This window comes from Cygnus atratus, chromosome 10, assembly GCF_013377495.2.
Source record: "Cygnus atratus isolate AKBS03 ecotype Queensland, Australia chromosome 10, CAtr_DNAZoo_HiC_assembly, whole genome shotgun sequence".
NCBI lineage: Eukaryota > Metazoa > Chordata > Aves > Anseriformes > Anatidae > Cygnus > Cygnus atratus.
This window is the reverse complement of record NC_066371.1, coordinates 20,176,648-20,199,176: the sequence shown is the minus strand read 5'-3', so window position 1 is coordinate 20,199,176 and position 22,529 is coordinate 20,176,648. Positions and strand designations below refer to the sequence as shown.

At 48.5% G+C, this 22,529-nt stretch overlaps 1 protein-coding gene across 2 annotated transcripts in view; it reads left to right on the top strand.

The window, feature by feature from the left end:
- The window catches only part of SUSD3 (sushi domain containing 3), a 44,091-nt gene that overhangs the window by 9,549 nt on the left and 12,013 nt on the right, over positions 1–22,529 (top strand). Inside the window, exons 1-3 of one of the 2 annotated variants that reach the window (XM_035558194.2) lie at positions 1,299–1,471; positions 18,312–18,500; positions 20,022–20,169. In XM_035558194.2, coding sequence (XP_035414087.1) covers positions 1,384–1,471; positions 18,312–18,500; positions 20,022–20,169 — 425 coding nt within the window. In that variant the 5' untranslated portion in view covers positions 1,299–1,383. Of the gene's footprint in view, positions 1–1,298; positions 1,472–18,311; positions 18,501–20,021; positions 20,170–22,529 lie in introns of those variants that run through there. The other variant, XM_035558195.2, reaches the window with a different exon arrangement.

Below are 22,529 nucleotides of genomic sequence, written 5' to 3'. Positions count from 1 at the left end.
TGGCAACACCTTACTTGGGCAAAACTCCCTTTTATTACAGCTGGACTTTAAGTAAGCATTACAGAAATTGGGTCAGTGTAATTGGCCACCACCTCCACTGAAATCAGCAGCAAGACTTGTGCTGGTGGCAGCACGAGCTGTCACCTCACGCGTGGCTCCAGCCACGGCCCTAGGGCTGCTCCGTGCTGGAGGGGCTCGCTCAGCAGGTGTTTTCAGGACCTGCCACCCTGCTGGGTTATGGCAAAGCTTTGCTTTCCATTATGAAGAAAGACTGGCTGCCAGCAGGAGGAGAGAAGGGTTCACATTCTGCTTTGGAGCTTGCTTCTGGAGGTGCATGTAACAGGAGGTCTGGCTTGTAACACGGCGTGTGTGACCTTGCAATAGCAGCTCTCGGAGCGGTGACTGGAGGAGAAAATCGCTGAGGCACTTGCCTGCCTTCGGTATTCCTCCAGCTTCACAAGCATGAAGGAGTGGACTGTGGGAGCTATCGCTCCTGGTGACTTCGAGTGGATTTCGGAGTATTTGGCATTACTGCAAATTCAGACCTCATTTGTAAGCTGCAGAATTTTCAAAAAAAAAAAAAAAAGAAAGAAATTCCTAGAGCGTGGCTATTACTTTTACAACCTGTGTTTCAGTTGTAGAGCTGGAAATAGCAGCCCTCTATATCCGCAGCATTTCTGCGGCCTCCCTGCCAGCTAAGCACGGGGGAAGCGGCGCCGAGCCTGGGCACAGCGCAGCCGTGGTACCCATGGGTTCGGCCCCTCGCCGCTTGCGCTGCCAGCAGAGCCTCGGATCTCTCTCAGTCTGTCTGGGCTCGGTGCATATTGGAATTTCATCTCCCCAATCTGCTCCTGCAGACTCTTTTTTTAAAATCCATGTGGAAAAAAAAATAATAATGAGAGGGTAAAATAAGCGGAGCGAGCGTTAATAGCCCCAGCCCGTATGCTCAGCGCCTTCTTGCAGAGCTCCCGCAGCAGGGCCCTCTCACCCCCCGGGGCTGTCGCAGGGCCCCGGGCAGGGGCAGCAGCCCGGGGGTGCTGGGCTGGGGCCGAGCCCCCGCTCCCTGCCCTGAGGCTTAGGGCCAGGCGTGCCAGCGGGGCACGGGGCCAGGGCTGGGAGCGATGGCACAGCCCCGTGGGGGCTGAGTTTGGGGTCAGATGCCGGTGATCTGGGGGTGGCTGTGTGTCACCCCGGGGTTCACCCCGCCTTCCTCCTCCTCCTCCTCCTCCTCCGCGGGGCGGGGCGGGGCGGGCTGCCGGCGGCTCCCCCGGGACACCGCCTCCCCCCGGCCCGGCCCCGGCGGCGGAGGCGGGCACGGCTGCACCTGCCGGCACGGCTCGGCTCGGCTCGGCTCGGCACGGTTCAGCACAGCTCAGCCCAGCCATGCCGGCAGCCACGGCGCCGGGCCCGGAGGTGCCGCGGAGCGCTGCGCCCGGGCGGGACGGCGGCGGCCCTCCCCGCGGCTACACAGGTACGGAGGGATGCGGCCGGGCCCTCCTTTAGGGCACGGGGCGGGCCCCCCGGGGGGGGGTTGGGGTCTCCTGTCCCGCCCCGAAGGCTGCGGGAACCCCCGTCGAGGGGCTGCGGCTGCCGCAGGGGTGGGCTCCCCTCAGCCGCCCCCTCCCCGCAGCACCCCCCAAGCTCTGGGGGCACCCCGAGGGGTGGCGAGGCCCCCGCCGTGCTCTCAAGGGGCTTGGAGCTGGGCAAGAGAAGGGAGACTTTATGGGGCCGGCGGCTCGGAGCTGGGCAGCAGCCGGGGGAGTTCGTGGGGCTCGAAGCTCACTCGCCGGAGCACGACCCGAAGGGAGCGGCTCGGCACGGGTCGTGCTGCCGGGAGCTGCCGGCCCCGAGCCCAGCCAGCCTCCCGGCGGGCGTGAAACAGCCCGGGGAGAAAATGGAGCCCCGGGTGTTCCGCTCTCATAGGGTGATGCACCGAGGGGTGGAATGGGAAATGAATCAAAGCTCTCTTGCTTCCTCTTCTGGCCCCTTCCACCCCAGTTTCGTTGCCCAACCTGGGCAGGAGAGCACGTTTCCAGAGCTCCTTGGCTGGGCTGGGAGCGGTGAACTTGCTAGCGATGGGAGCCGATGGGGCTCTGGCCCTAGCACAGGTGGGACGCGCACGCTGCACCTGGGCTGTCACTTCTGCAACTTTCAGGGGCTGGGGGACACAGAAGGGTCCTGCTGCCCACAGCGGTGCTGGGTCGGGCTCTAGCAGCTGCCTGCTTGCAGCCCCGGCGAGCCCTGAGGCTGGTAAGGTAAAGCAAGAGGAGCCTGCCGGAGCTCTGTGCTGTGCTGCTCGCCCAGGCTCTCCCTGCCTGCTGCAGCTTGCAGTGTAGGCAGAGTTCCCTGCCTTCAGCACCAGCAGTGCTCAGCACTTCTCGAGCCTGGGGACCTCATCTCCCTGCAGCCCGTCCCCCCGCACCCAGCTAGCTGTGATTGAGTTCACCCCTGCGGTCCTGGCGGACTTTATCGATGACCCGGTTTTTATGATGCTGGTGGAAATGAGCAAACGTGTTTGGGCTGATGGTGTAGCGATGCTTTAAATTGCACCCGCTGAGTGTGCCTAACTGCGCGTTTAATTTGAATTTAATAGAGCGGTTCGTTTTTAAAAACATGGAACAGGTTCTGGGGAGCGTCCCTCAGAATTAACAACTCAAACACAGGCGTGGACTCTGTTTCTCTAGTTTTTGCTAATGCTGCTAATTATTGACTTTTTTGCTTGTGCAAAATCACGTGTGTTGGGCTCCATTTATTTGTTGTGTCAAACCGTCCCCTCAGGCTGGGCTGTGCCCACAGGCGAGATGGGTTGGAAGGGCACGTCCCATGTTGTGCTCAGCCTTTCTTCTTCCTGCATGGGATAATCTTGCCCTATACAGACCTGTGGCAAAACTCCCAGGAGTGTGGGATCTACCAAAAAAACTCGGCATGCAGACTGGCATCTCAGCCTCGGTTAATGCCTCGGATGCCACAAACCTGGCTCCTGGGTCAAGCTGGATCGCTGTACTCCACAGCTAGCAAATACGGGCATTTTTCACCATCTGTATTTTTGAAGTCAGAACAAGAGAATGTGGTGTTATGTTTGTTATAGTACCTCTAAGGAGACGTTTCTTCCTGTACTGAAGAACCTGATTACTTAGGCTTTGTGTGGAGAAGCTGAAAAGGAGAAACCTATTTTCAGGCCAGGGCTAGCTAGGGGCAGTCCTCCTTTGGCCATGTTCCCAGCCAGAACAGGTCGCACTGTCCTTCCCAAACCACCTGAAACAGTGATGTGGACCAGGAGTTATTATTAGTGGGTGCCAGATTGGAGTCAGAAGGGGCTGCGCAGGACCAGGGCACAGATACACCTGCATGTAAGTGTGCATCTATTGTGGGGCCAGCAGAGATGCTCGCAGCAGGCACTTTTGCCAGACCCACCAGTCGCATGTTCCCTGCGAGCTCCCTCACTGCCTCTTTGCCCACTGCTGTGGAGGTCTGTCCTGGCCTTCCCCATCCACACAGGTTTCACCTTGGCTGAATGTCAGTTTGTTGCTACAAGTGTACTGAGCTAGCCGGATGTGCTGCTGTTAAATCTGAGTGGTTTGGATAGCTAAAATTATGGCTAAGTGGTATATAATTTTAAATTAAACTCTTGCTCAGGATGCTTAATTTAAAATGTGACACGTTATTTACGCAGCAGCATTTGCCGGAGAAGTGACCTCCAGAGAGAGCTGATGACAACTGTTATACAGCACCTTTCATTTATCGTGTTGTTATTGGTGATCATTTTTCTTTGCTGCTTTGATTGAGTAAAATTTCTGGCCCTGGCCGGCAGGGCGCTAATAATAAGTCACGTGGACAAACTCCTTCTAATGCTCCTTGTGCAGGGGATGAACGAAAGCATTGCAAGATTTCCATTTGAATCAATATATGAATGAGAGGGAAGTTAAAAGAAGTTCATCGCACAGCCTGATGCATTTAACACTTAGGGTCTGACAGCTTCCTGCAACGCAGCTGTGACATTCAGGCATGCTCTGCTCTTCCTGCTCCTGCCTGCCTGCTGAGGGCTGGTGTCTCCCTCCCACCATCCCTCCTGGACTGCCACCCTTTGCTGGGGAAGGTTCAGCAGAGCACTGCAAAGCAAGCAGCAAGCTCAGCCTCATTTCCACCTCCCAGTCACAGCCAAGCAACAGCTGTGGCTGCAGGTGGGTGCTGGGACGCTCGCTGTGCTGCTCTCGTGCTCTGCTAGCAGACGGGCAAATGCGCAGAGCGGGAGCGTGGGCAGGGGAAGAGTGCAGCAAACTGTCCCGGTGCCTCTCGAGGCTGCGAAGAAGCCTTCTTCAATTGTGTTTTTAAATGATACTGATGCTTTTATGTTTTCCTTATCATCTTGTGGTTGTTGTGTTGTCACAGCAGCATTACAGCATTATTGCCTTGCTGCAGTAGTTTACTGTGGACAGATGCTCATCAACCATTTCTTGCCAGGCCCGTTATATTATCTGGAGAAGCCTCTGAAATGCTCATCGAAGTGGTGACTGAGCGGTTTCCTGCCCTGTGGGCACTGTCAAGCAGAGGCAGGGACGGCCCCGTGGCTGCAGAGCTGCGGGCAGCACAGCCGCTGGGCTGTCACCGAGGTGCTGCTGCCCCTGAAGCTGCTCAGATTATAGCAGGGGCTCGTCGGGTGGAATAGGAAAGGGAGGAAGGAGTAGTAAAGGCGTGTAATTATTTTCAGTCTCCACATCACTGAAGCTGGGGCTCTAGCCCTGTTTGTCTAGAACGGCACCTTGGTTTGTGCTGTGGTTCTTCCCCCAGCCCCCAGTGCAATCTTATAGCTCTTAAGGCTGCTCTGCCCCAGATTGGGGCAGCACCTGCTGCTAGAAACACCAACCTGCTTCTGCAAATGCATCAGTGCAGCCACAGACAAAGGTAACGTAGGAAAGAAATACAAAATGTGCCAAACTATGATGCCGGGTTAGAACTTGGTAGCCCTCTTGCTGCTGGGCTGTTGGTAGTTGTGGTTTGGCCGTATCCCTCTGCCTTCCCAAACCAGGAGGGAAGAGAGGCTGCCTAAGGTAAGCTGCAAATAACCTGTGGGATGTGCCGCAGGAAACTGCGCATGCTACGTCCAGACAAATTCCTGCAAGAAGTTACCTAGCAGGCACCATTTAGGGGAAAGACACCACCTCTGGCTTAGGACAGACCTGAGCTGCGATTTGCTGGAGGAGGTATCGCTAGGTACTTGCTCGGTTGTGCTGTTCTCTGGGTGGCCCTGGTGGGACAGAAGTACCAGGCTGGTTTAGCTTTGGTGTGACCCACGGTGTCTGTTCTTTTGGCACATGCTGCTTTTTTCTGCAGTGAGTTTGTGTCCTTGCTAGTGCAGAAACTGAAAATGTGTCGCGAGAACTTATGGCTGCTCTTCCAGGAAAGCAAAAGCAAAGTTGTTGTTCAGAGCAGAGAGCACTGCCACTCTGCAGGTGGGTTACGAGGAGGTTCTTGGCTCGCTCCTGTGATCCCAAGGTGCAGCTCAGTTTCTATACTGGAGAAGAAAATCTTCATCCTGAATTTTCATTCTGCAGGGCAGGATGTGAGACAACCTGGAGTAGATGGGCGTGTAATTTCTTAAAGGGTTATTTCTCCTTCCTTTTTCTCCCATGAGATCAAAGTGAAACCTTCTGTTAAATAAAAGAAGTGGCGGTGGCAGAATTTCAGCTAATTGGCTTTATCTCCTGTACTGCAAGATGCTAATCTCAGTGACTCTGTGTTCGGACCAAGCATTGCTATTGCTTTGAGAGATTGATTTTTGTGCTTGTCATAAAAGCTATAGAACGATGCGAAATAGGGAAGGAGACGAGTTATGAGGTGGTGTAGCACAGTCCTCCACAGTGCAAGATGGTTCCCTGTTGTACTCTCCAATACTTTGTCCAAGCGCCTCTTAAATTACCTAGGTTATAGAGATGAATTATGTCAACACGTATGAATTTCAGCTAGGGAATGAAGTGAGCCGAACGTCTTGGACCCAGAACACTGACATTTCAGAAATCAGAAGTCAGCTCCAAACCCACCCAAACAACCCTGCGATCTCTGGGTTCGCTGTGCCCAGGGAGCTGAGGGACCAAGCTGCTGGCTTGGCTCCTCCCTGCGTGGCGGGGCCAGGAGATCCCTGGGCTCCCGCGGGAAGCTGAGTTTCCCAGCACATCTGAAACTCTGCGACAAAGGGAATTTTAACTGTGTGGAAATTAGCACGAGATACTTACCTCATTTGTCAGGATTACCGCTCCCTTTTAATGCACCTGGCACCGCAGCGCTTTGCCTTCAATAATTTGACAGGGACAAGGCAGCACATAGGACAGTTGCTTGTTTTCACTTAGGCGTTTTATTGACACACAGTCTTTCAAATGCAGTCGCAGATAAGCAGCTGTGTTACTCTGTGGAGCAGTTTAGACTGGCTCCGCGGATCTGAAGAGTGACAGGGAGATGATTTTGCATTCGCTGTGGAAGCTTTGTGTTTTGCCTGCTCGCTTTGTGTTTTGCCGTGAGATGACAGTAAGAAATGCCCTAGTTGCAGAACGAACAAGCACTCACCAAATAAAATCAATTCCTGTATCTGTGGAGGGTCCCGAAGGCCGGGCTGAGTGGGGGCCTGCTTTATGTAGCAGTGTTTGCTGGCGGGGCCTGGAATGCCGGGGCTGGCCCAGCAGCACGGTGGTGTCAGCATCAGTCTGAACAACAGCGGCTCCTGGAAACACAGGTGAACTGCTTGCTTTTCCTTTAATGTAGTTGTAAATGGTTACTGAGGCCTTATCTCCGGGATAAAATAAAGCCAAATGCAGCGCCACGCACCTGTACGAGTCTCCTAAGCAGAGGGTCTTTGGGAATTGTTTAGGGAAGTGACAATGTGGACAGGAGGTGGGTTAGGTGTGGGGAAGATGGTGGGTAAAAACCTGAGTGAAAGTGGGGCCTTGGAAGCAGTGTTCAGAGGGAGCCCCTGGGCTGGGGTGGCAGGAGGAGGCGCTGGGGGCACGGCACGACTGGTTGTTTGGTTCCCCCAGCTCAGGAGAGCAGAAACGTGTGCCTTCATGTGGAGGAGCAGGATGAGGCACAGGAGGGCTTCTCCCCGCGTGCCCAGCCCTCTCCAGCACTATGAGCTTTGCTGCCTGGTCAGGTCGCGAGGCGCACCCAGCCTGGGAGGGCCGCTTTTGCCTTTCTCCACAACAAGCGGCCCCACAAAGCTGGTGCCGTTCTGTACAGGCAAGGAGGAGCCATAGCATTCAGCCTGTTACTGCAATACAGGCTGGAACTAAGTTTCTCCCTCTATTTAATCCTAGGCTATTCCTGCCTGGTGTGCTGCCTGAACACATAAGCCTTCCAAAAGCTGTCTGTCATCTAGCTCACTGGCAGAGCAGGCCCGAGGCAGGTCGGAGCGTCCTGTGCGAGCGGGGCTGCTGCCCTTTGGTCCATGTGCCTAAGCTGCAGGCCATCCTGCGTGTAACTGGCCAGCAATCATTTACTGGTTTAGTGGAGAAGAGTAAACACGGTGGACGGCTTCCCTGTCCTTACGCTGGTGTCCCCATCCGTCTTCAAGTCATCTCCCGCTAATTCCGATGGCCAGAGGGGCCACAGGCAGATGTGCCCATCGACTTGCACTGTTAATCTTCACGGTGCTGGCAGGGCTGCTGCAGGCTGGGGCAGGGCTTCCACACCCCCAGCTGTGGCCGAGCTGTTCTGCTGCTCCATTGCTGCTGTGTGTGAAGCCTGGCACCACAAAACCCACCCCAGCAGCAAAAAGGAGGGAAGGAAAATGACAAGCAATTAAAAACTGCTAAGGAAGTTTTAAAATCTGTTGGTGTCTCAGTCCATGAGTGATTTCTATCGCCATAATAAATTGCATGCTATTGCTAAGTCTTGCAGACCAGTGTCTAAAAAAATCAATTATTCACAGAAATTCTTGCTGACAGCTTTGAATGGCAGGTCACTGTTCCGTGGTGCACTTTTAGCATCTTCAAGCAGCAAACCTGGTAAGGAACAGCAAAGGGGAGCAAATGCAGGCGAGCTCACTGGCATTCGGGTTGGTTTTGTTTAGCAGGGTGGCTGGAGATGCCCTGGCTGTGCGGGTCCAAGAGATGGGCAGAAAGCAGTGCTGTTTGTTTGTTGCTGTGGCATCTGTGCTGATCCTGAGTGGGGTCGGGGCTGGGCAGCAAGGGCTGCATCTGGCCCCGTATGCTGACACTTGTGCTGGGGCCATCTGAGAGCAAAGGGGTGACAGCTGCTGCCAGGGGGCTGGGCAAGTGGTGCCAGAATTGTCACCAGTAGGGAAGTCAGGGACTGTGCTACAAGTTGGGACAGCAGAAGGGAAAATCTTTTTCCAGGTTGACCCGCATTGCTGCAATATTGGAGTGTTTAGCTGAAAGAGAACAGACAAACCTGTATTAAATGGTTTGTTTTAAAACAACAAAGTGGCTTCAAAAAAACAAGCTTGAAAATTTTTCGTATTCTTTTTGAATAAGTGCTCTGTGCAAACATCTCTTACATCTTGTCGATTTTGGCCAAAACTGTTGGCAGCAAGCACTCTAAAGTGTCCACTTAGGCTTTCATTCTGGGGTGGATTTTGCAGAGACCGAGGCGGGTCTGGCCAGCTCAGCCCGCTTCAGCACTGTTGGGCCAAGGCAGCACCAGTGCCATGCTCAGCTCCTTGCCCCGGCTGCAGGGATTTCGGCGGCACACAGAGGTTGTCACTGGCAGGCAGACACGGTGTGGACGTGAGAGGCCACCTCATCAGGGGACATCTGCTTTTATCAGCGGCATTCACCACCCTAAGCGTGTTTGCACAAACCAGGGCAGCTGTTAGAGGCAGATAGTCTGTTGTGGGTGCTGTGTGGGGCTCTCGTAGTGCCCAGGTTAGCGGGGATGCACAGGGACACTCACATCCTTCTTGTGGGACGCAGCGGCCGGCTCCTGCGGGGTGCAACAGGGGCGAGAGCAGCGGCCTCTGCCCTAGCCAAATGTAGGGCAGGGCGTCCTTCGTCCACCCATGGCTCCGAATGGACCTGTCCTTTCCCCATGAAAGTAGGTCTGAGGTTTTCTTTTGGCTTCTCCAGTTGGCAGCGTTTCAATGAAGTGTTGAGGTTCTACCCTTTCTATTGCAAATTAAATGTACCAAAAGCCGTATTAAAAGCAGGAGATTCCTGATATTGCCAGGGCATCTTATTTGTGTTCAGTTTTTTCATCATGCGTGTTCAGATAAGAACTTCTATTGCACACCCTGTGCCTGTTTGAGATGTCGAGGTTGCCAGCTGAGCTCTGCCAGCTCTCCTTGTCTGCACAGCCCACTGAGGGCCACCAGAAGCACCCACCGGTGACTTGTGTGTTGAAGCTGTAGCTCTGGAGCATAATGGACAGAACTGCTGCTGGTTTCTCTGTGTTACTTTCTTTACCTGCAAAAAACAGTAAAATCTGAGTCTTGCTCAGTTTACTGAAGATGTAGTTAGTTTAATTTTGGCAAGAAAACATTGATAATTATGTAGGGAAGCCAGAAAATGTTGAATTTGTTACCAGCTTGCTTTCAGGTTAAATATAAAATTGACGAACTTAAGTGTTTAAAAAAAAATAAATAAAATTCGTCTCCTCTAAAGAGAAAAAGACAAATGGTTTTACAAGATTCCTCAGAGGTGCTAAACCGTTTTGTAGGTGAAAAGCCACAAAGCTGAAGCATGTTCTGACAGAATGGCCTTTTCCTGGCCCCAGTGGTAGGTCCAGAGCTAATAACGTGTTTGTGTTAGAACTGGCTGGACAACATGGTTTCAACATTTTTCTTCTTTCTGTATTTTAAAGGGAACAAAAACAAGGACAATTCCACCAGAGCTTCTGCTCTCAGGCATAAAGGGCCAGGTTGTCCTATTTGGTTTTCCACAAACAAGTGCCCGGAGCCTTCTCCAGAGCCCAGAAATGCCCATCAGAAACACTGTATAAATCAATACCTGTGTGAGAAGTGCTCAGCTCTGCCACAGCAGCCGCATCAATCTCTGCTCAGAAAACCTGCCATGGGAATGGTTTGGGCCAGCTCTGCTGTGCTGCCCAAGGTGGCACTGTTCAAGCACACCATTTATTGCATTCACCCATCCTTTTTCTGCCTGTAACTTACTTGCAGGTAAAGAGCATATAGCTGCTTATAAATACTAACAGGACTCTTAGTGCTCCTGGGATCTTGGTTATCTCAGTAAGAAGGGAGGCTGTTGTGGTAAGGAGAGGGTTTGGAAAGTTTGACTCCTGCAAGCAGTTGGTGGTTCTCTGTCACGCTGGGCATCTGTATGGGCACAGCGAAGGGCTCACCAAGGAGTGGCGGCTCCTAAACCTTGTGTGTTTTCCCATTGATACCTGGTCCATGTCAGCAAGATGCTAAATACCAAGTTGGATGCTGAAATCTGGATTTTTCTGGCCTTCTTTAGCATGCCTATTTATTTTTATTTAGTGTGTGTTGGTTGTTTTCTTGCAGTTATTGTGATGCTGAAAAAGGCTTTGAGCATTGTTCTGAGATAATAGATTACCTTTACTATGGCCAAGGAACAAATTTAACTGTTCTGGTCATGGCAGTTGCCAGTGGAAGATGCAGTGCCTGGCTAATGGAGCCCACGTACCGCTTTGCACCGCCTGCAGAAGTGTTGCAGTTGGCTGCACAGGTTTAACAAATGAGAGGTTATTCATGAGCGCTGGGCAAAAGTAATGATGCAAGTTGAAAATATAAGCCTACAGGCTTCTCCGGCCCACTGCTCCCTCAGAAACACCTCGCCAGCAAGGACGAAGCTCAGAGCCTGGCTGGGGACAGCGGGACCAAGGCAGCAGAGCGGGGTGTGGGGAGGGCTGAGGACCCTCTGTAGATGAGTGGGCTGTTGTGTAGCTGGTTACTTTGGTCCTTGTAAATACCAGCACTTATTCTGCAAGAAGCAGGGCCATCGGACCTGGGAGATGAGCACAGCGAGGGCCAGACCCCTCATGCCCAGACGTGGGGGCTTTGGGCTGCCCCAGTGGGTCTGCCTGCACACCTGGTGCAGTCAGGGTCTAGGCTGGTGCGCAACTGAAAAGCTTGTTTCAAATTATTCTTCTTAATTTTATTCTCCATGGGGTCTTTATTTTAGAAACAAGGCCACAAACCGTGCATTGTGCAAATGCATCGTTTATTTATTATCTGCTTTGGAATGACAAAGAGGGGAGCCCATCAGCAATATTAGCTCCGTTCGCTAAACAATCGGCCACAAAAGCAGCTGCTGGCAGTACTTCCATGGGTCATCTTTATTTGGGAACTGCTTGCATTGAGACATAACTCTGGTGTGCTCTATAGGGGATGCTTGTGGTTTTTTTGGTTTGTTTGTTTTTTAATTATTATTTTATCTTATTTTTTTAATATAGAAGCAATGGTGAAGAGGTAAACGGATGAATGCTTTGAATTTACTTTAGGTTTAATGGATCCTTCCCGTTCTTGAAAGCTGCAATATTAACTTTTCAGAAGTGTCACAACCTACTTTTCCAGTGCTGTTGGTAAACAGACTAATAACATGCAGAAAACCCATCTGTTCTTGCTTTACTGGGGACTTCATCAAATACCTCATTTTTCATTGAGTTCTTATTTCTCAATTAATTGTTCCCATAAGAAACATACTCAGTATCCTCCTTGTTGCTAGATCCCAGGGTAAAATCTCCAGATGAGAATAACCTGACTTGAAGTAAATTGGCAAAAAAAAAATCAGTGATGGAGATGGCAGTCCAGTGACTGGAACAAATCCTCTCTTAAAAGAGCACCATGGAAGACACAAACAAGAACCACTTTACACCAATCCTGCACATTATTTATGTTGGAAATAGGAGCAGATTGTGCACGTTGTCAGCAAACCCTAATCTAGCATCTCAGTGATATGTGGCTTGGATTTTGCATGGATTAAAATTGCTGGCAGCCCCTGCAGACGGGGAGTATTTCAGAGCAGAGCTGCGACGTGGTTAGTTTTGACTCCTAAATCTCGCCGTGGCTTGTTCGCTACATCGAGTGGCAAAAAAGCCGGATGAAAAATGCTGGGAGGGAGTGAAGGAGGAAAGAAAAGGGCTCGGTATTGTAAATGGGGATGAACCAAATTTGTCTGGCTTAGATGTGGACCTGCCTGTGCAGGGTTCTGCTGGATGTGGATGTGAGACTGCCAGAGCGCATTGCGAGGGTCTTGCTCAGAGGCAGAAGCCAAACATTTGCTGCTGCCTGATGATTTTTGCTCCCTTAGCAGGCACGACAAGACCCTGAGGTAGGCTTCACCATCGCCTCCCTGCCGAAGGGCGCCCTGAGTAGTCAGGAACTGTGTAGCAGTCAATATGTTCCTGTATGTTGTCAGACCTGGAAGTAGGGATTGCAGCTATATAGCTAATATAGCCCTAGGTATATTAGCTATTATAACTAATTGGCAGCCCTTCGTTAAGGTAGTGGAGGCATCCCGCAGCTCTCAGCTGCATGGGGACAGCACCAGCGCCTGCTCAACCTCAGCATCGTTGGAAAGGTGATTTAGTGATTTACTGCCTGCTGCGTGCGGTCAGAGGTGAGGTGCAGCAGGATGGGGTCCAAACCAAAATGGCCCCGGAACCCAGAAATGGCTCAGCACTTCTGGTGTCCCTTGTTCCTCCCACCAGGTACTGCTGGTGGGTGCCCCTGTCATGTCATGCTGCAGAGCGGTCTCCAGCTGGGTGCCTCATTTAACCACCACAACACAAGTGTGGGCAGGCACCTCATTGAGTACCGAGGTGTGAACACAGCCAGCAGAAGCTTTCTTCAAATCCTTTCCTGCTTCCTCTGCGTGGAAACTCTTCATCAACGGGACAACAAACTTTTTTGAAAAAGCATTTCCATGTGTGGGTGATGGTGGCCTGTGAGAATGAACAGCAATTGGCTTCCCCCTTTCACAAATTTAAAATTAATTTTCCAGTAGAAAACCAAAATAATTCATATGAAGTATTTTAATTTGGAAATGCTGAAGTCGGGCAGATGCAGGGCCCATGTATTGCTAACAGTTGTGTTTCTTTTTGGACTGTGTTCTGAGAGATAGATGCCTCCTGCAGGCACCTTGCCACCTTGCTGTTGTAGTTGTGCTGGTCCCTTGGCAGGCCCGCTCTGAGAACGCATGCCCTGGGGACACTGCCCCAGGGACACCCACCCGTGTCGCTGCAGCTGGGCCAAGGCACCACCAAGCCGTGAGCACGGAGCTGAGCCTGGCCCTGTCCGCCCGAGGGGCATCCTCCAGGTGTGTAACAGCTTCCAGCAGCTCCGTTTTAAACACGACTCTCAGAAAACAGAGAAAGAGATGGGAAAGGGCAAGCCGCTCATTGCAGAGCTTGCTGACGTGAGTTGCTGTTAGCTGTTGAAGCAGGTCGCTCTGTGGGATGGGCGAGCTGCAGGGAGCCTTGGGGGCGCGCTGCCCGGTGCCTGCAGCATGATGAAGGGGCTGCTGCAAGTTGTGCAGCTTCCAAAGCCCGGGCTCCCCGCTGTCACTGCTGGGTTGGTGTCACCTTTAACAGCAAGTTTTTAAAAAACCGTGCCAGTGTGTGAATCTCCTAGGGGCAGGATAAGCTCCTCGTGGCAGCACGTTGTTGCTGCAGCACTTCACGCAGCTGGCAGCGCAGCCCTGGCAGGGCTCCTGGGCAGCACAGGCGGGCGGCGTGCTGCTGGCCGAGGGGGAGAGGCTGCTTCATTTCACATCCCGGTTCTAACTGCCTTTTTTTTTCTTTCCTTTTGACATAGCAAGCTCTTCCAAGAGCTCTTCTATGAGCTTGCTGCGGATGTTGAACATCATGCCTGTGACTTCGGGGACAGTAATTTCTAAAGTGTGCTTTTGTAAGGAAATAGACTTGCAGAAATAATATCATCAGCCTGTTTGTTTTCTTCAGGGTTTGTAGAACCTAATGTTCCGTCTCTTTCTGGCATCTGGCTATTACAGCATGCTTTAGTTGCATTAAATAGTCAACAACAAGCAACACAAAAGCTTGAGTTACGTGTGTATGGGAATAATGAGGCAAAGTCGTGGATGGCTCTATTTCTGCACAAACAGCAGCTGGCTATCTTGACAAAATGCTTTCAGGTAATTACTGCTATGTTTTAGATCATTTTGACGTACTTATGCAATGTATTTGATTTTCATTTTCAGTGTTTTGCTATAGGGAGGGAGAAGGAGCACAGGAAATGTACAATGGGCAAGCGTGCTTTACTTACTCTTTCATTTCTGTTTCCTTATCAGCAAAACATAAATCTGCAGCTTGCTGGCAATGAAACCATATGGTAACTCTTCCTGACATATCGATTTTGCAATACAGATAATCCTGGCTATGCATGAGAAGAGATATTTTGGATTATTGTGTCTTAATTCTTACATTGCTCTCTATTTTTCAGTGCTTGGAAATTATGTATTTGGCTTTTTCTGGACTCAGTGGCTTGTGTGAATTAAGAATTTATAGAGTAGGCTCCTCTTCGATGTTTTGACTTTGGGGGCAGTTATTTGTCGTACAAAATAATGTGTTTATTTGCTACAGCCAATGCCCTTCTTCTGTGCTGTCAGACAGCAGCAGCAGACTGAGATTCTTTTCGAATGCTGGGTATCCTCTTAGTGTGAAGTCAAGCTAAGAAATCAGCTCTTGCTTTACAGGATGCACAAGTATCTCTGAGGCATTTGGCTCCTGGTACCCTCAGCCACGCTGGCCAGTGGATGGCTACTGGTGGTCTTGGCTCAGCCCAGCCGAAGTTGTGCGTTGGCGTGGTGCATGGTGTGGACGAGGTGCTTTGTGAAGGCTTTTCAGCGAGTCAAATGAAGAAGCAGGAGTCTTCACAGCTTCTGCTGGAGTTCAAAATCGAAAAATGATTTTCAGCCTTTGCTTCATAGGGATGTATCAGCAGATGAGTTTTCTTCTTGTGCTTAGGAGTAGTCGCCAGGATCTGACAATGCAAGCAGAGCACAGCCTGGGACTGGTGAACAACTTAGGAGTAGTGGGAGCTGGGTTCTAGAGACACGTATCAAATCTAGGAGTGATGCCATGAAGCTAATCAAAACTAAACACATCATTAATTTTGATGTTTATTTTAAACTACTCACAAATGGCTGATAGACAATGCCTCATGCATTCCTCCCAGCTTTAGGTGCTGGCTGCCAAGTGTGAATGTGTTGGATTTGAGATGCAGCTATTGCAAAAGCTGCATGAGCAATATTTAGTTTTTTTTTCTCAATATTACATTACTATGTACTAAGAGTTACTGCAACCCAAGACCTGAACGTGATATTTTTCTAGATGTTTAGAAAATAAATATAAATCCAACTGTAAATCTGGCCAGCACAAGCGTTTATGCAGTACTTGTGTTTTACTTCAGCAGCCTTAAATGTGGGCCTCAGCTGAAAACAAAAATTCCTGATTGTGGTAGGTTTAGTCAAATACACGTACCTGAAGAGTATTCAAAGGATAAACCTATAGAGCTCATCTGCTTATATAAGTATGAGGATGGAAGCTCACTGAAACAATTGCTTTCTGGAAATGAATCCGTAAAATTAACATAGCAGAAAAGTGAATGCAATGAGGAACCTCAAGAACTTTATAGATCCTTAATAGCAAGGGATGCTAGAGCTTACAAGCAGGTCTTACAAATTAATTCTTAGAAGACTCTTGCTGACGAAAATTAGGGCAAATCTGATCCAGAGATGTTAAATCTGAACTTGGATAAAATTCACAAACTCATACTGGTAAAAATCCATGTATGCATTTCAATAAAAGCTCTTGTAAAAAGGAGAAAGTAGTGATGCCTTTAATGGTTAGACTTTGGTGGCAAGGAATTATGTTGAAAAGCTCGAAGAAGAAATGGTATTTCTTCTACAGCGAAATGCAGATACTTGAAATATAGTTGATGAACTTTTGGCTAAGGATCTGTGTAAATCCAGCTATAGAAGCTTTCAAAATTGTGTCTCTTACTAGATGTTGTCAAGAGGAGTCTTGAAGTTACTGCCTCAATTACATCCATCCAGGAATGTCACCTGACGATGATATAATGCTCTTACAGCCCCGGCCAAAGCAAGGAAATAACCACAGCTTAATGGGACGTTGGCTAAGGAAAAGCTGGAAATCTTTACAGTGCTCAAGTGAAGAAAATATTTTATAATCCATGGCTCATGAATAATGCAGACAAGGTCACCGACATCTGGAGGTTTTAATCACTCTACTTGTACCATTATGGGCAAGGACAACGCAGGAGAGGGCAAAGAGCACCTGCACCAGCTACAGCTGCACCTATCACTCAGAATGGTTAACACTGGATTAAATGAAGTATGTCGTGAAGGGAAGAGCTGAGTGCTAGGTTATCTGTTCTTTGTGGAGAAGAGGCTGAATAACGATTCTAGGTAAACTGGCAAATCTACTGAAAGAGTCTAATGAGGGCTGTCTAGGAGGCTAAGCAAATGCAATTTGATTCAGATTTGGCTCTGAATTACTCTCTGCATCTCTTGCAGCTAGAAGTGTCACTGACATGAACTCCAAGTATGTGATCTGGTACCTAAAAATAGCCTTGAAACTGTAAAATGCAAAGAGGTAGGTACTTTGCAGCTTATGCCGACGGTTTTTCGTGGCGAGTGTCTGAGTGATCCAGGTGGAAAGGAAAGCCTGAAGTTGTAACGTGCTGAAGTGAGGAGCAGGATTGTGCAGGTGACACACCTCATGTGTCCCAAGAATCGGATGTGGGAGGGGAGGACAGGGGATCAAGGGAAACAGAAAATATTTGCTCTTGTTGAGGCAAATTGCTGCCATGGTGAGGAATGGAAAGAGGTGGCAAAACAAACAGAAATAATCTGCATGGAATTACAGAAGGCATGTTTTTAAAATCTAATGCTCAGTGCATATTTACTTAGTAGATTAGACAAGTAATTGTCACTGTGGCTTTTGTTTGGTCTTTTGCTGAGATTCCCTTGGTTCCATTTTTTCCAGGGAGTTGGATTTTTTAAGAGCACAGACTGAAGACGGGCAGTAAGCCTGTCTCCTGCGGCTTGATTGGAGCAGCTTAATGTCAATTAATGACTGGAGGTGTTTTAGGTATGAAAAAGGAAATAGATTTGATATCAACATGTAGCTCTGTCCAAGTGTTCTTAAGGAGGCTATTAAAGCTCTAAATTTCTTTTTACTTGTACATGCGGAAAGCATATTTTCCTTCTTTTTTGTGTGTGCGTGCCACCATGGTGCTTGCAACCCTGGCCTCGCAAGTGCCATCCCATTGCCTCTGCCAGTGGCCCTGCTGAAGTCATCTGGAAGCCAGCTGAAAGATAAGGAGCTTGGATTCTGATGCAGAAGCAGTGCTGCTATTTAGTAACTGTTAAAAAGGGGTATATAAAGCCTTCCCCAGCTTCTGTCAGTGCACAGGAACAGAGAAAATGCGAGTGTTATTGTCTTTGAAGTACAGCAGGATATTATCTGTTGATTTAATGACTGATCATTAAAATTTATGTTAAAAATTAATGTGAAATAATGAATATTGTGGCAATAAAGCTCAATGTATAAAGCTAGTGGCTGACAATAGGTTGCTGAGAGGAGAACAGCTCATGACTCAAAGAACAGCTGTATGAACTGCAAAAAATTAGAGAAAAGCCTAAGGAAGAAAAATGTACTACAAATGAAGGATAAAGCAGAACTCGTAACTTGAAAATGGAGATGTATGTAACCATGCTGTAGGTGCACGTCTGTCTTTCTGTGACCTCTCCCTGTACAATGCCCCTTGAACCTGGTGGCTCATTTCAGCCGAGGTTAGCAGAGCTGCTCCAGAGATAGGGAGATGCTGGAGGGTTGTGAAAAGGTGCCACCAAGGAGACTGGAAGGCTGAAGTATGCAATCAGGCCATTGGATCCTGGGAAGGTTGCATGGGGAGGCTGCGTTATGAATATTCCCCGCATGGAGGATGCCAGCCTGAGTACTTAATTAAACACTTGGAGTCAAGCAAGGTGGGGGTGGGAATCGGTAGGAGACCACGCCACTCATAGCGTTAAGTTTGGTGGGGCTTTTTGCTTTTTTTTTCTTTGATTTTTTTTTTCCTTTTTAAATTTTTAGTATGTAGCAGACTAAGTAGATACTGCTGCAGGATGAGTACAGCTCCCTTTGTGCTGAGATGAGAGCAGCGGGGCTGCTGAATGGCGCTGATCGGGTTTTGGCCTTGGGCTGGTGCTTGGCAGAGCAGGCAGCGCTGCCCTGGCAGAGGTCTGCTCTTTGTTTTACCCAGCAACTTGGACTGATTTAAATTGAGGTGAGCCTTCGCTTGTGGCTCTTGTGTTGCATTGTTTCGCTTTGTTTTTGTTCTGCAGGACAGTGCAGCCGCATATTTCCTCCCCAGCTTGGCACACTGGAGATCATTCACGGCAACGGCACCGCTGTGGGGACGGTCATCGCCTTCCAGTGCTCAGCTGAGCACCAGCTGGAGGGGCCGGGCGTCATCACCTGCGTGTGGAAAGGGAACGGGACCCAGTGGACCGCAGGCATGCCCTCCTGCAAGCGTAAGGGTCTTCTTAAACAATTTCCAGTCCCTCCGGGCCATGGTGTATTTATTTTGCCCCACGTATCTCCTGCAACATGAGGATTAATTCTAGACATCTGCACAAGGAAAAAGACAAATTCAATTTCCTTCAAAGTTGCCCCTGTTGACTGTAATTGCACTCCATATGTGTTCTGACATCATTAATTATCGTGACACAGAAAAGACTGTCAGATTGATGCCTGGCCTTACGTCACTGCCTCCAGTAGCGTTTCACCCAGAATAAGCATGGCTCCGTGGCTACAGGGTGTACTGTTCTTCTTTAGAAAATGTGCAGATATGACCAACTAATCTGCAAACATATTTGCAAACCCTCTAATCTACTGGCATTCTTTTCTGAAGGTTTGCTGTGAAAGAAACAGTGATATTTTTGAACAATTTTAGGTTGCTGCCTGTGGGCAGCAGCTGCATGGGAAAGTTACCGTATTAACAAATAGCATTTGAATGGCAACAACATTGCCTACCTTTCATGCTGTGTTCCTTCTTAGTAATTTGACTAGAAGTAGACTCTAGCAAAACTCTAATACGTGGTACCTCTAAGCTTTGTGGTGTTTGAATTGAGAAGCTCGGTCTGTATCTCAGACTGTGTATCATTTAAAATCATTGATAGATGGGTAGCTCTCTTACACACTTATCAGTCCTTCTGAAATGCAGCTATTCTTATCTCTGGTTTAAGTGACCCCATTAAAGAAAAGAAATGAGAGAAATCCTCCCCTTGAGAAGCTGCAGCAGCAGAAAGCTTTGTGTGGAGCTCCACTGAACCATTCCTGAAGCTTGTATTCGTGTTGTTGGAAGAACTAGACGAGTTTTGAAGCAAGATAAGGTTTAGTGCTCAGAATGAGCTGGCAGAGATCTGCATTAGCTGTGCCACACCACATTCCCACTCCTCCTTTTGTCTGGATAATTCATTTCCAGTGTCAGATCACTGTGAACATGGAGCCCTACAGATACCGTTCCTTCCATCTGCTATCCTTCACCCGAGCAGAGGAAGACTTGGTGTGTTTGGTCACTGCCTGCCAAGTACGATAATCGTAGTACAGAGCCATTCTTGCTATAAAGGGCTTCTTTAAACTGACCTATCCTTTTCAGTATTTGAGTTTGCAGCTCCACTCCTTGTTAACCATTGATTAAAAGAGTCTGGCAGCTCATCTGCATTTGATATACTGATGAAGTTGTGCTTTTTAGCTACTGCAGTGCTAAAGGCATTGTGTTTAATTAATTGCAGTGCTAAAATACTTGTGAACAATTCATCAGTGGCTTATAAACAGGGGATTTTTAAATAGCCCAATTTAAGGCCTGCATAGCTTTAAGTTGAAGCCAAGATACTTTGATATCTTAACATGTACTGAGGTGAAAATCCTCATTAAACTATTATTAGCAGAGGTGTGAAGCATGTAGGTTTCAGCATGGTTTAATGAAAATGTGTGAGAGAGGGCTGACGTGCTGACCTCAGAAATGTGCTTTTGTGTTTGGTTTGCTGCAGCCATATCAAAATATGAGACTTTTGGATTTAAGGTCGCAGTGATTGCCTCCATTGTGAGCTGTGCCATCATTCTGCTGATGTCTATGGCTTTTTTAACCTGTTGTCTCATCAAGTGTGTGAAGAAAAATGAAAGGAGGAGGACTGAAAGGTATGTCAAGAAAAGGCTTTTAAAACTGTCATAAGATGTGTACATCATGTGGACCCCATTGCTGTGAGAGCAGAGAACTTTAAAGTTCCTTTTCAGGACTTGATGTTTACAACATTAGAGTGATGTTAATTACTTCAAATTCTTCATTTGTAGATTAGACTGTATGTGTAGAAAGGCTTGGAATTCAAGACTATTTAGGCACCTAATTTCTGTTAATATTGGATGACCTAAGTGGGCCTGGGCAAATCTGGATTTACCCAAAATTATGCAGGAACTGGACGTGCAAGTCTTACTTGCTGTCCCAATCTTTCTCGCCTTGAATTATTTAAGTTTGGCTGTATTTTCCCTTTTTTTCTTCCCTCTCTTTCCTTTTTTCCTTTGCTCTCGTTGAACTCTGCTGGGAAATTTAATCAACGTATGTCAAAACCATCCAAGCCCTCCCCATCTGCAAAATCTACTTAGAGCTGTCACAAAGATGCGACAAACGAGTGCTGGAAAGGAAAGACATAGGATTTTGTCATCTGGCTCGAAGCACAAGACGGTGGGCAGAATTATAAACAGGCAATGGAAGAAGTAAAACTCACTCATCCAGTCCATTATAAAAACTTAGTGTGAAGGGTGACGGAGAGACCAGTGCTAAAGCCAAGCAGCAGTAGTTCATGAGAGCATCCACTCAAACTCATGTGCTGCACAAAGTTTTCTTCATGCTCCTCCTTTTTATTTCCCTCTCACTGTTCCCAAAACTGCATGTAGCTCAGTGGGATGGCTGCACCCCATCTCAAGCCAGTAAGCACTTCTGTTGATTTTTGACCACCTTTTGTTCCCAAGAAGTGTTTGAATTGAGGTGAGGCAGCAGTGAAGTAGAGAGAGTGAGGAGGGCCCAAGTGAAGGTCTCTGTGCTCCGGGCTGTGTTTTATCTAGAGCTGTGTGGCAGCCAGACTTTCTCTTTGGGGGGAAATTCTATAATTTCAAAATATGACTGTAACCAAAATACAGACTTTCTATTCCCCTTGAAAGGATTTTGCATGGCAAAAAAGTCTTTGGTGTCATTCCTAGTATTAGGTTTTCACTGACAGCATGAAATAATTTTTGAAATGAAAGGGATGACTGACACTTGTAGAATTGCTGCTTTTCTTTTTGATAAGACTGTTCATACCAAAGTCCTCATTCTTCATTTATTTTAAATGAAGTTTTGTCAAAATTAGCCATTCACATGACTTTGATGTCTTGGTATTTCCTTCTTACAAAAGGAAAAGACCTTTACACTGGACATTTTGACCCGGTTCTGTCATCAGGACATAAAATGATTCTCTTTGCTGCAGGCTTCTCTGTTCACTGCTGCCCTCTGTCCTTCCTCCTGTCCCTTGAACCAGTGGCTCAAGCCTGCCCGATGCAGGACCGGCTGCGGTGCTGCAGTGCTCTGTGGAAGCATGGCAGGTGTTGTGTGGTTTGGCCCCCTGTTAGAAAACAACTGAGATCATATAGAAACTGTGTTATGTGAGAAAGAGTATCTCATCCTGGCACAAAACTTTCTCAGCTTGCAGCCTGTGCACCCAAATGCCAGATGATCTGCCTGCGGTGTTCGTCTCGCTGCAGCCAGGAGGGTCTGGGAGCTTGGGCAAGTGAGGGTCTGCACATAGAGACAATCTCTTGTTTCAGATCAGCTGATGTAGTTGGAAAACGTGGACCAATTTCTGGATGCACAAAGCATTTCTTAATCTGAAAAGAAGCTGCAGGTCTGATAATACAAGCTGAGGATGCTTGGGAGGGGGCTGGCTAAGGAAGTATCTCTTAGACCTCCTCTGAAAGAAAAGGCAGTCCGGTCCTGCAGAGCAGGGAAGGCGTCCTCATCTGGCCTTTGGCTGTGAAGTCTGCCTGTACACTTTTTTTTTGGCTCTGTTAATAGGCCTATTAAAAAAGGTCACCTCTACCTACAAGCCTGTCTTCTAAGATATCTGATGATCTTTGAAGTGCCAGCAGGACGTGCCATCCTGTGCTTTACCCTGCATTTGGAGAGACAACGGACAAAAGCTTCTGAACTTCCTCACATAATGCGGCCTCCTCACGGAGCTTGTCCTGCTGCACAAGCATAGTGCCCGTTTTCTTTGGTAGAAGCAGAACTGCATCCTGAGAGGACAGAAAAGACATGAAAATCAGCGTTGCCAACTCTGAGTCTTGTTCCAACAATCTTAATCTTGTCCCAACAGCTAGTGTGAATGTCTGACTGTGTGAATCTTAGACTTCTTTTAAAAACAAGAAAAGCAATTGTGATTTTTTTTAACCCCAGAGCTGTAGAGCACAGCATGAGAAGTGCCTTCAGCATATCCAGAAGAAAATTCTGAAGGCAACTAAACAAGCCC